Source organism: Thunnus albacares, chromosome 1, assembly GCF_914725855.1.
Source record: "Thunnus albacares chromosome 1, fThuAlb1.1, whole genome shotgun sequence".
In the NCBI taxonomy this organism is placed as follows: domain Eukaryota; kingdom Metazoa; phylum Chordata; class Actinopteri; order Scombriformes; family Scombridae; genus Thunnus; species Thunnus albacares.
The window spans coordinates 20,631,112-20,644,333 of record NC_058106.1 but is presented as its reverse complement, the minus strand read 5'-3'; the positions used below and the strand labels follow the sequence as shown (position 1 = coordinate 20,644,333).

Sequence of the window (13,222 nt, the reverse complement as noted above, 5' to 3'; positions counted from 1 at the left end):
TGCTGATTTTGTTTCGTCTTTCCGGTGCTACGAGTAGTGCTTTGTCTTGGGTCGCAGCTTAAAGTATATTTTTCATGAATTATGGCAACTTTTAAAGCTTTTCTGTGTGTGTGTGTGTGTGTGTGTGTGTGTGTGTGTGTGTGTGTGTGTGTGTGTGTGTGTGTGTGTGTGTGTGTGTGTGTGTGTGTGTGTGCGTGCGTGTGAGAGAGAGAGAGCGCCGCTTTACTGAATCATCCTTATTATTTTTGTTGTTGATATGGTATGATATAGACAATACTGGGTGTTAGGGGTTAATTCTCTGGGAAATGTATTGTTTCTTTCACGTGTCGCTATATGATGTTGAGAAAATGTGCACTGAATTGTAAGTGGTGTAAACAGAGACTCCAAAATGGTATAGATCCAGTACTACTGTCTGATTTTAATGTCTCCTGTGTTTTATACTGTGTCTTCACTGGTCTTATGTTTTTGTTTACTGTTCTGTTCTGATTCCCATTCTGCTTCCTTTGGACATTTTACATAATTTGCAATGGTATTGTACAAAAATATAATTTCTTTTGAACTACTTGAAATGCATTAATAAACCAGAATTGATCAAGCGTTTGTTTTCACTGTTAATGACTGTTCAACAGTTCTTTAAGCCAAGTTATTTTTTCAATAGACGTTTGGTATTCAGGATAGTGATGACTCACCTGGTCCAGTAGGACAGGATTGACATCAGCGAGTGTTAAACTTTCCAGCTTCACCGTCAGCTCTCTGTGATTAAATCTGCGTTGGCGTTTACAGCCTTCCATTTGAACTGTCTGCTCTCTGAGGTCACCACCTGCTAAATACTTGGAACTGCCTTGATTTAGGGGTTTCAGCCTGCTTCCTGTGTTTACTGTTTGACCTTTGACTCTGTCTGCTGTCTGAGTAGTTGAACCTTTCAGCTGCAGAAATTGTTTTTTGTTGTACATTAAGACTTCTTGTTTTCTATCAGTGCCTGTTGTTCGTCTCTGTGGTATGTTGGTATGTGGTGTCATCCAGTATTCTGGCGATTAATCAGTTTGTCTGTAAACACATCATATGTCCACCTCCATACAAGCGTAGAAAAGACAGACCACAAGACAGAATAGAAAAGAAAGGGTGTATATTTATTGCTCTGGTTTGAGTTTGATTAACAAGTGTATTTATGTCATGTTATTGGCAAGACTAATGTAGCTTTTAGAAATGATGATATTGATCATTTTACATAGGACACACATTTTTAAAAAACACATTGACATCCTTTGGAATTAACATCATCAAAAGGTCATTGAACTTCCATCTTTGTGTTCACAGTTAATATTTGAATTGGCAAACTTTCAACTGTTTATAGCCCTGAAGGACATTTGTTTCAAGATGGAAATGTACATTTGGACTCATTCTTAAAACTGCACAGTGTAGTTCTAGTGAGAAAAAAAATGTCTGGCTTATTAATCATTTTATCACATAATCAAACTTTAACATGTTTTTATATTGCAAACACAGTTAACAATAGTTGCAGGTTGTTTTTTAACCTTTGTTTCCAGGATTCAGTTATCCATTAAACTTTAACGCTTTTTGCTCAATGCCACATCTTTCATGACAATTAATCATTTCTAATTTCCTCCCTAAAACTGCACATCCTCACACTGAGGCGTTTACGGAATCTCATCCAGCTGTGAACTTCCAGGGATCTCCAGTCTGTTGAACAGATTAGGAACTCACACAGTCTATATTAGCCGGTGCTTTCTTCTGCGCTGTTTTGGTGCGTCCTCTTCACAGCGCACAAATACTTTATCTTGCGACACTTCCACATGCTGTCCATCATTTGTCATGGCACAAAAAGATGTCCTGGAAAACAAAAACAATGTTGTTGACATGGTTTGTTTAAACAGATGGTGAAATGTAGCAGAGAGGCCAGTCTATGATAAATGATTCAGATTGTGTGTGTAGGATAGGGGGCAGGGAAAGATCCACTAGGTGGCATTAAAAGTCTGCATTGATGCGGTAGGTTTTCCTGCTGTGAAGAGAGGGACACTTCAGTCTGTTTTCTGTTTGCTGAATTATTGTGTTTATGTGTATTCTAAATAATTAATCAGGATTCATAACTTACAACTTAAAAAAGACAGTGTATTGGCAGACGGACATAATTTATTACAATAGAACATGATACATTACAGCTACTTTATCTACATTTAAAGATAATGGTCCAGTAATAATATTACTCTAATACCAATGCTAATATTTACCCTAATATATAAATTTAGTGCAATTTTGAGGTACTTTAGTATTTCCATTTTATTTTACTTAATACTTCTGCTCCACTACATTTCAGAGGGAAATATTGTAGTTTTGAACAGCACTAAATTTATTTGACAGCTGGCTAATTTGCAGATTAAGATGTTTCATACAAAACATATGATGAACTAATGTTGCATTCTTATAGATTAAACTACCAACAGGATAAAACTATCATTAAAATACTGCTTCCATGTTTTTTTTATAGATATCTTTATTGGTTTTATCTTAAAGGAAGACAAATAAGATATAAGGAAACATAGGAGCACCTTATTCTACACAAAACTCACTGAACAAGAACCCCCCACTAAATAAATAAATGTTGATGCAATAATAATGATCCACAAATGAAATATAGCCTATAATACTCTGAAAGGGGACATTATGCATCATTATAAGTACTTTAAGTTGTTGATAATAATTCTGTATATGTGAAGTATTGAACACAGGTCTTTTACGTGTAATGGAGTCTTTTTACATTGAGTTTGAATACTTCTACCTCTGCTGCCAGTGCTTTGTAACAAAGATCTGTACCTGTCCTGCGTTTCGCCTGCTTTGACGCTGATCTTGCCCAAATTCAGCAGTGGTTTGATCTCCCGGCCACCCCAAGGAATCATGGTCTGCACCCGGTTCCACATGTTCTTCCATAAAGCCGATCCCTCCCAGTGGAGTTTGAGCAACATCAGATCCCCTAAGTCTTTGTCCAGGGTGATCAGGAAGGTGTATGTCTTATTACCTGAAATCTGCTCAGAGCTGGTGGAGAGTTGAAAAGGACAGGCAGATTATTACAGCAGGGAACATCCAGCAACAGGCCGTTACATTTCTTTATTACAAAGGAAAGACCCTCTGTTGTAATGGTCTACAACTAAAGCAGGACTACACATGAGATTTCCGCTGCTTACTCTGGTTTGCCTGAGGCTCTTTGATACACAGAACAAGAAGGATTGTCAGGGAATAGTGTCCCTTTATGATACATGAGTAAATTATTTATTCCACCATCCCCATTTATAGTTCTCTTTCATGCAGCGGTTCGAGCTGTTTCCATGTGTGTCAGCTGCTTTTGCTAACTTGCTTTCTTCCTTCATAGAGTTGAGAGCGCAGCTGCATATTGCATGTGTCAAAGACAGAGTAAAGCATAGATGTGACGTAATGTAAGCCTGATGGGGAGGTGGTACTCACAAGGTAATGGGGAGTTCTCCGCTCTCCTCCTTTGTTCCAGTGAGGGAGATGGTGAGGGAGGGATTGATCCTCTCCATCTGGTTGACAAACTGGATCCTGAACTGGTAATGATAGACTGCAGAGAGAGGGAAGCAGAAACAGAAGAGGAGGAAGTGATGAAGACGGAGAAGCCAACACAGAGTTTGTTTTCTGTATTTCTTTGTTTTGCCAATCTGATACAAAGGTGTGATAAAAACTGGTGATAATGGGAATGTTGAGTCCCTTTCAGTAAACTATCAATCACATCTTATTATAATGCAAATAGAGTCACTTTGGATTCATAAATCTAATTTTATGAAATACAAGTACTTTACTATAAATGCATTATCGGGTATAATTTCTTACAAGTTACAAGCTGTGTTGTTTTCAGCCTGTTAATCTCACTGTTCCTGTGTCAGGTCTGTTGGTGTCGGATGAGGAGTGGTGTGTATTTTTTCTTTTTGGATACTTCCACTGGGGGTGTGAAAATCAGAAATGTTCTAAACCTACACAGTGGCTTTAAAATATAAGGATGACATTGACACCATCAAAAGATCAAAATCAACAGTATGTTAGTAATTTCTGACTTCCCTGCCCTGTCTGTGGCTCTTGTTCCTACTGAAGACAAAAATTTATAAAAACGAGTTACAAATTTATAATTTTATTATCAAGAAAAGGTTAAATAATTTCCTTTAGAAGTTGGGTATAGTAGTTTCTTAGCAAACATTACACAAACAGGAGAAAATAGTGCATTTGTTTGGGGGACTATTTTCAGCTGTGGATTAATACACATTTCAATGGACTCAAACTAAACTTCAGTGTCCATGTTCATGGTAATAAAGAACATGTCACCCAGTGTAGTTTTAATAGCTTTTGGAGATCTGTGGTACAGAGAAATCAGATTTTGGATACACAGGAAATACTTGTTAGTAGGGTAAGGTTAGATTTGTCTTTTTTATGGGGTTGTTTGACAATAAGAAAAACATAGAATATTAAGTAGGACACTCATTTTCCTAAAATGTAACTTACCTATATTTATCATAACCTCATGCATCCATCTCAGATAATCAGTTTAAAATTATCTGTAACATTTATTGAATCTCAAAGAAATTACTTAAAGATCCCCCCCAGACCTGTTTTAAGATGTATGTAAAATCTCTGTAATATGTGCCTGATACAGTTTTTCCACAAAAAAAGTTAAATCTTCTTGTTAAAATCCTTAAGTTTAACTGCTGGACACAAGATGTCTCCTACTTCACCGTAAAGTCCATTCTCAGTGTTTGTGCACTTGAGAAAGTTGAATATTGGACCAGAATTGGCTACCAAACTCTTTGTGATGTCACAAATCATGCTTGTAGGCCCACACCTTAAACTCAGATTTTCAACGAGCACAGAGAAACTTTCCACTTTCAGTGGATGAAAGTTAAAACTGGCTTCTAGTGTCAAACTCTGCACATACATCATTCTGCACAGTGAAGCTCAGACATTCAACTGTAGGAACAAGAAGCAAAATACATTTTTGATTGGAGGGGGACTTTAAGTTAAGTTAAGTTTTTTTAAGTAACAATAAATTAATGGAGGGACATACATGACATTTAAAGGCTGATTTGTTGAAATGATCACTAGAACCACATACGTTTGTAGGGCATCCGAGAGCGGGTTTTTAAGTAGAGCCTCTTGTTGCTGCTGGTGCGAACCTTCTTGATATTATAGCCCAGTGTGTTGCAACGGTTCTTCCGACAGTCCAGACAGACACCTTTGTCAAAAGCGCTGTTGTCACTGCACCTGTAGGCCATGCTCTGCTTGTCTTTATTCAGCAGGGAGTCCATGAACAGATGGACTGATCGCTCATGAGCACATTTCACTGTCTGCTCAAAACCTGAAGGACAAAATAAAAGTATGTTGGAGATTTGAAATGGAAGACTTTGATCTTTTCATTTATCCAAAACAACCTCGATTGGAGTTACAACAGATAACATATTAGCTCTCTTGTGGATTGAGAGCCTGTGGAGTATCTTAATCATAGTGTCTGTTTGACCATTATTTGTGGATTGAGTTCATTATCCTCAAAGCCTGACACCTATCAGACTGTCCTTCTGTCACATCTCCTCACAGCATCTCATTACGTCTGATACTGGTCTGCTCTGAAGGCCTTTTCTCTGACTAGATTCTTGTAGCCTGGAGGCAGCTCAGCTCGGGGATGGACCGAGCAGAGGAAGGCACATGTTGCTAATTAACTCCTGAGGATGACAGATGCTTTAATGTGGCTCTCACTGTCATATTATGCGGATGTGTTTTGGATTGAGGAACACCATAAATCCCAGAGCCACTTGTGTTCGACTGGAGGGAATTAAATTCATCTGCCTGAACACATAACGAGAAACTGTCAACAAGCAAAAGATGAAATGGCTCCCAAGATATGGCTTCTCAACCAGTGTTTTGAGGTGGCAAGGCCAATTAAGAAAAAAAATTGTTATGCTAGAGCAGAAGAAGAAGAAGCAACACAGCTCCGTATGGAGTTATGCATTTTCTCTTCAGATGCAGGGTTGTAAATGGTACACAGGGCACATGGTGTTGGCAAGGCAGGAAGTGAGCAGACTTCTAGGGAAGGGAAATCACCAAGAATCATCCTTACAGAACTTCACACTCTAAATAAAGTTTGGTGTCCTGGAGGAGTGACTTTGATGGTGTTCTGTATGGATTTATTTTTGGACTACATCTTTCACACAAGATGTAGAAATATAGAAATGTCAAAATATTTAGATTTAGTTTTATCACAATCGCTGAACTCGAACTCCCTTTCTCAAGATGATTTAAAATGTCCTGAAACATTCTTCTCCGGTAGGCTACTGTGGCTGATTTGATCTAAAACCAGAGTGGATGACAATGTTGATCATTTGATCACAACACATACTGTCTTGGTTGCCAGGAAATTTTAAAGGACATTCATGGTCCCCAGAGGATGAATCAGTTTTTTGGTACCCTCAGGCCAAAGTTTCCAATTTTATATAAGATATAGTAAAATCCACTCTCCATAGTGCCATGAGATTTACTGGAAATATCCATTCTCCCCAGAGGATGAACTCAATTTTAGAAAGAGCTCCAGTGCCATCCTCAAATTGTTGACTTTCTACAAAAGATATATCACAAAACTACAGTATTTTGAGACACCCTGAGACTTCTATAGTACAACTATCATATCAGTATTTCAGTTTGTGTATGGAAAATATCTAAATCCAATGGAGGGATCGCCTTGAAATTTGCTGAGCACATTCATGCTCCCCAAAGGAAAAACCTTTTTAATTTTACTGACTCCTTTTTTAACAAAGTTATACTTTCCCTGTGTGAAACTTCTAACTTATATTTTTAGCCTCACTACTGCAATAAAAAGATGTTCTTTCTGTATAACACTTTATAATCATGACATGTAAATCTTGCACCCTCAAGGGTCCCTTTGCAGAGCTTTAGATGAGTACACTTGTTGTAAATTGTACTCTGTATATACAGTTTTTGACATTATTTTTCTTGTACTCAGTATTGTTTATCGTACCGAGGAGCCCGTACTGGGCTATGTGCTCGTAAATGTTTTGCAGGTCACATCCTGGTTGGAAGTCTCCTCCATTGGGGTAAAAGTCATAATGTGCCACTGCTTGCTTGATGCCCACACTGAGGCCCATACGTTCATGGGTGAATGTGTGAATGGCATCCACAAATTCAGCGTCATCAGGAGACAGTCTGTCTATGGGAGCCATGCCTTCAAACAAGGGCCCTGCAGGATCAAGACCTGGACAGATACAGACAGATATGTTTGTCATCTAAGAAATTTGTCTGTTAACTATATTCCTTTTTTGCCAGTGAATTCATAAAGCACAGTTATTACCTTCATACAGTTGAATAACTCACCGGTAATTCTTCCAATCTTCTCTGAACCTTCCAGATAGCTTCCAGCAAATCCAGAGATGTGAGCGCCAAGACTGTAGCCAATCAAATGAGCCTTTCTAACTGGGTACTTGTAGTGTTCCTGTGGAGGTTTATGATATGTATACAACTTAAGCCTGGTAAGTGCATGGTGTTTTATGCTACTTTGTCTGACTTTGCAAATTAATAGCTGTCAGGAGAAAAAATATCTCTTTACCCGAAGTGAGTGCAGCAGGTGAGCTATGTCTTTTCCAACAGTACGGGTACTCTGTACTGCTGTAGGATAGTGCTGGTGAGCCAGGGACAGCCAGTTGGTAATCACTACATTGACATCTATTAGCTTTGTCTTCAGGACTGTGGCTAACCTGAGCACCCAGCTCTCCATCATACCATCCACCTTAGGAAACATAAAACCGACTGTTACAAACTTGTCTCTCATCTAAGTGTTGAAATGTTCTTCTTAGTACCTAAACTCTGAATTTTAATGTTCTGAACCTTCTTCATTTAGTTTCAAATGGCAAAATAAATGTAAACTCAACTAAATGTACCAGGTCATGAGAAAGAAAGAAAGTTAAAATGTTGATCTCTGTTGCAGTTCAGAATGTCCCTGAATGTTTACTTCACATTTTGTTTTGTCTTTTCAGCATATTTCAGGGTTTTGAACATGTCTTCTATGCAATATTTATATCTGAAACGGTGCTTGACCAAAGTCCTTTCTTTGGTCAAGTTCCATGTTTTGTATGCACTGGTTCAAGTCAGTGAAGCGGAAGAGAAGTGGGGAGTTGACCTTACCGACCACCCGTGAGTGATGATGATGAGGGGATTACTGCTGTTGAAGCCACAGGAGGTGAGAGTGTGCAGCTGCAGAGGGTCCAGTGTGCAGGTGTCCTCACCTTCAATAAACAGACTGAAGACTGAGCTGCTGACATACGGCTCTTTCACATTCAGGACGCCCCTCTGCTCTGTGGTCGCTACATCCCAGAAACCAAACAGCAGAAAGAGTTTGTTCATCAATTTGTTCTTAATGCTTACTCTGCATATCAGAGCATGCTGATATACTGGATATGTTTACTTTGCGGTGAATATTTACAATCAACACATGAAGATCTACTGTATTGGTCTATTTAAAAGCACATAAAATATTTTGATTTGCGTATTGATATAATTATCTGAGAGTAAATGTGAAATCACTGCCTGAGGCCCATTTGGACTGTGGCCCTTTTAGAAGCACTTTGCTGTGTTTCCAGGTCATGCAGACCTCTTTGGCAGATGCACACAGATAACACTTCACAAGAAGTCCCATCAAGTGAAACGCTGCCAGACTTTTCCCGTAATTTATTATATAAACTCCTCCTCCCTTAAAATGTTTAAAACCACAGCTCAGAAACCTCAGAAATCACACTCATAAACATTACAGATCATTCTCTAAGTAAATGTATAATTACATTTCCTTCGTGGTTTGTCATCAATTCATGTTAGCCATATTTATCATTATAACAGTTTAATGTTAATAATGCCAGAAACCAGGAGCCCAAACACTCATTTATATTGTTGCCATCTGATGAGCTCTGGTTGCTGATATCAAGCCCATGATGCAGTTCAAGAGTTAAAATAAATGAAAGCAGTTATCCATCCATCATCTATCCCTCTGCTCATTAAATCCCACATTATCTTTAGTTTGTCATTTCACTGTTTATTTGTATGAAAATGGGGGGCAAATAAAACAGTCTGACTCATTAGTAACAGAGGAAAAACACTATAATTTAAAAAACAAGTACAGATCACGTGCTGAGTGTACTTTACAGTCTTACACTGTAATTAACAGCAATATTGAATTTTTAAAAATGCAGCAATGTTTGCATGCTGTGTGCAGTGACCGAAGGGCTGTAAAGGTTGTATTCTGAGTGTTAAAATTACCCACGGATAGAGACAATTGAGTGAATGTAACACTTGATTAAGGGGAAACTTTGCTTACTTTGGGATATATGCAAATTTGCACAGTGATGAATTCACAGCTATCATCGCCAAATGCAGTAAAAAAGCAAAATAAAAAACCCAGTATCAAACTCAAAGATTTAAGCAGAAAAAATGGCATCTTTAACAATCTTGAGAGAGAAGAATTTAAGCTGATCAAAGCTAACTTTCAGCAATATTTCCTTTCTGTACACAGATTTTAAGCATCTACTATATTTTCAGTAAAGGCGGTGTAGTGGTGCAATAATCTATTTGTCTCTTCCTTTTATTTATTTTAATTGAGTTTTGTTTAACTCATGAAGGTGTTTTCTCGGCAGTGTTGCTTTATAATCTAGCAGAAGCAACCAGATGTAAAGATCAGGAGATATAATTTCAGCTCTGTGTTGTTCAGTAGATTTTAAACAAAACATCTTATGAATTGTTTGATACACAATGAACAGTATATTAAATGCCTTATGTTGAATGACAAAGCATGATATTACACAGGAGAACACAAGTATTAACAGTATTAGCACTTAGCAGCGTGATACTGCCAGGTAGCTTTGTTTAACTCTGAAATGCCCACTGGAAGCTTTATCTTCACAAACACATGCTGTGCAGCTGAGCTTTATCAAAGAGGTTTATTTTAAACTCTAGAGGAGGGAAGATCCCAAAGTTTCCAAAACATACAAAGCCTGAATTTTGGGAAAGTGTAAAATTATGCACAATACACCCTGGATATTTCCATGCGAGCCATAAAACACAGGATATCATATTGTAAATTCTTCACTCAGCATCTCAAGATATGCTATATGTGATACTGTCAAGTACACAAGTACATTAACGTCTCTATAAGTTTAAAGAAACTACAGTGAAAGATCAAGAGGTTCAAATTTTTAAACTGCAGTTTGGTGCCCCCTGTTTGAAAAACCCTGCCAAGAGCTTTATCTTTATTACATAATTTGTTGTCTCTGACACAGGAACTGGTAGTACGTAATGTTAACTGGGGATTGTACATTTATATTTAGGTTGTATATTAGATTTGAACTATAGTGAGATCAGTCCAGAAAGTGTTTTAAAATCCAACTCCAAGAGTGGATGTAAATCTACTCAAAAGCAGATGGTCAATTACTCTTTGATTTCAACATTTTTCATTCATCCATTCATTAATAAAGGTTGTTTAATCTAAAAACAACAAATATCTTTATCAGACTTTTTGGGAACGCAGCATTTCACTCACCTGCTCTGCTTCCTTTAATTTTCTTCCCCTCATTGATGTGATACATTAACAGCAAACAGCACAGGATTTTCACCACAGACATGGCGTCAAATAGAGAAAGAAAGATTTGGTAATTCCTTCAAACCAACACTTCTCCCGCAGGTGATGATTACAGGCTTAAAACTTTACTGAGGAAACACAGTAAAGGTGGAGTCTGGAGTTGAGATCCTTTTGTCTCTTTCAAAGAAGCCTCATCACTGTCATGAGGCCTGTTATCATAGTGGATAACACACTGTACTGTACTGTACAGACAGAGAGGGGACACCGGGAGTAATGGTTTATGGATAAAGGGGATTTGGTCCTATCCTGATTGGCTGGGGGTCGGGCCATGTAGATCGAACACGTTGTGAAAGAGCAGAGGTATGAACAGGGAGGGGACCTGGTACAATGTGCTGATAGTGACTGAGAGGTAAAAATGACCCCAGATATCATTCAGACCCCTCCATGTCCCACCTACAGGTATTACTGACAGAACTTTCATGTTGAAATACTCTTCATTGGTAGTTTTTAAACAACCACCAAATGGCCTAAACATAAATGAGTAAAACTTTCAAAGACCTCGATGTGGAACTTCCACGCATTGGTGCAATACATGTTTGAACAGTTGAAAAGAAGCACTTCGTGTACTCAGTGCAAACAGACAGCTTGCACTGTACTCTGAGTTTATCTTTTTAATGTTAAATTATCCAGTAAAACCAATGATTTTCGTGACAAAGGAGATTTTAGCATGCTGTTTGAGGAGATTATTGATCAAATCTGGGTGAGCCCACTCATATGCCTATTTGTAATCTCTAAAGTAAGTAGTCTGTGGTGTTTTTAAACCATTAATGTTACAGGTTACACATACGGTCACTTTTTCACTGGACTGCTTTCAAGTATTAGTTTGTCTGAGGTAAACGGTGTGAGTAAGCACAGTACAAAAACGAGGTTAGGTCACAAAATGGTCATGGAGACCCTCAAATAGTGATGAAAGTACTTCTGCTCTAACTTTCAAAAATCTTTGCCAATGAAAACACTGATACTCAGTCATCTCAGTGCAGAGCTCAAACAATTAAAACCTGCATGAATCAATATTTTTGGATATAAACACCGAGTCAAAGGATTCTGTGTGATGTAAAAGGTACAAGCAGTCACAGAAACACAGCTCCAGATGAATGTTAACATTGCTGAGTGTATGCTGGATGTATAAGTAGGCAAACTGTCTCCCAACATGCCATATCAAATTTTACAAATGGGGGTCTGGGTATCTGTCATCTGCTTTTGCTGTTTTTCTGCCTGCTAATGATCATAAGTTGACAAAAGCAATTTTAAATTTTACCTGTTAAAGTAATTGTCAGTTACTTTTCCTGTAGTGCTCTAATTTGCAACATAAGCCAGAAAAAAGCACAATTTAATTACTGATCTCAAATTATTAGATTCATATCGGTTGCTGTGTAAGTTCGGTTTATGAGGATCAATACAATAATAATAACTGGATGTGGTGTCGTTATTTGTTGATGAAATCAATTTGCAATCACATCTGTTGAAGCTGTTCCATTCAACTGGATGCTTTGGTGTTCTTATATCAATTTCTATGAAAATGTCATATTGATTATCCAGCTGCTTTAACAGCATCTATTAAAACATGAGTTAGAGTAATACCTAAACTGGCTGTTAGGGAAATTAATTATTTTTTCCATTTTTCATTATTATAGTATATGTATTAATGGAAAATGTCAATAGAGAACATTCTGTTTAGTGACTTTTTAGTGACGTTCTGTCAAGTGTGAGTGAGTCCTAAATTGGGTCAGTACATACAGACACATGGTTCAAGCTTCAGCTGATGTCCTCTTCTGTTTAAGCATGAACAGAGTAACATTTCAGACTTTAAAAGTGCTCTATAAAGCATCGTTTCAGTCCAAGAGCTAAAGAGTTAAAGTCACAATTTGTGTAATGTGTGATGTCACATCTGCAATCGAACAGTTTGTAAGAGCAAACCTGATGACCCTTTGCTTTTCCAAGTACTGTGTGTGTGTGTGTGTGTGTGTGTGTGTGTGTGTGTGTGTGTGTGTATGTGCGTGGGAAAGGGTGTATGTTTGCTTTTGTGTCTGGACATCTGGACATACTGATAGCTGCTGATGACTGCCTATATGAACAAACATACACAAATAAAACTGTATACTCAGAAAGAAATAAAGTACTGTCAATCAGGTTCAAAATGAGAATGATGTGGATTGCAAAATCATTATCTCTCAAAATATACTCTTCATCTTTAGAGGAAGGACAAAAAACTGAAGGAATAATTTCATATGAGCAAAAGGCTTATATGCAGAAGCTGGTGTGCCCTTTATAATTTAGAGCTGTTATTATTAGACGGGAGGATGCCCTCTGAGGAAGAGCCTCAATACCACTGAACCGCAAAAAACACTCTTCATTCATTCTCCATGAAGTTATATAAGCTTTTACAGTTGTCTTTTATTAAATTTGTATGTCTTCCTGCTGTACTTGCAACTAGTATTGATGATTGTGCATAGATTTACTTACTTATTACATACCAGCCTGTATGTGTGTGTGTTGACAATTACTGCATGGATGGCC

The 13,222-nt window shown here is 37.8% G+C and overlaps 1 protein-coding gene across 1 annotated transcript; it reads right to left on the bottom strand.

The window, feature by feature from the left end:
- Nucleotides 1–431: 431 nt before the first annotated feature.
- lipca (lipase, hepatic a) lies at nucleotides 432–10,912 on the bottom strand. The gene is made up of 9 exons (XM_044348882.1): nucleotides 10,607–10,912; nucleotides 8,206–8,384; nucleotides 7,631–7,810; nucleotides 7,399–7,516; nucleotides 7,046–7,279; nucleotides 5,132–5,374; nucleotides 3,478–3,592; nucleotides 2,833–3,051; nucleotides 432–1,851 (listed from the first exon to the last, which is right to left on the bottom strand). Exons 1-9 carry the CDS (start codon nucleotides 10,686–10,688, stop codon nucleotides 1,731–1,733), a joined length of 1,491 nt encoding a protein of 496 aa, XP_044204817.1. The 5' UTR covers nucleotides 10,689–10,912; the 3' UTR covers nucleotides 432–1,730.
- Nucleotides 10,913–13,222: the final 2,310 nt, after the last annotated feature.

Coding starts and splice junctions, on each gene's coding strand:
- lipca (XM_044348882.1), bottom strand. CDS start 10,688: ATGTCTGTGGTGAAAATCCTGTGCTGTTTGCTGTTAATGTATCACATC. Junction 8,385..10,606: donor AATTAAAGGAAGCAGAGCAG/GTGAGTGAAATG, acceptor TCTGGGATGTAG/CGACCACAGAGCAGAGGGGC. Junction 3,593..5,131: donor CTCTCGGATGCCCTACAAAC/GTATGTGGTTCT, acceptor CTCTCTCTGCAG/TCTATCATTACCAGTTCAGG.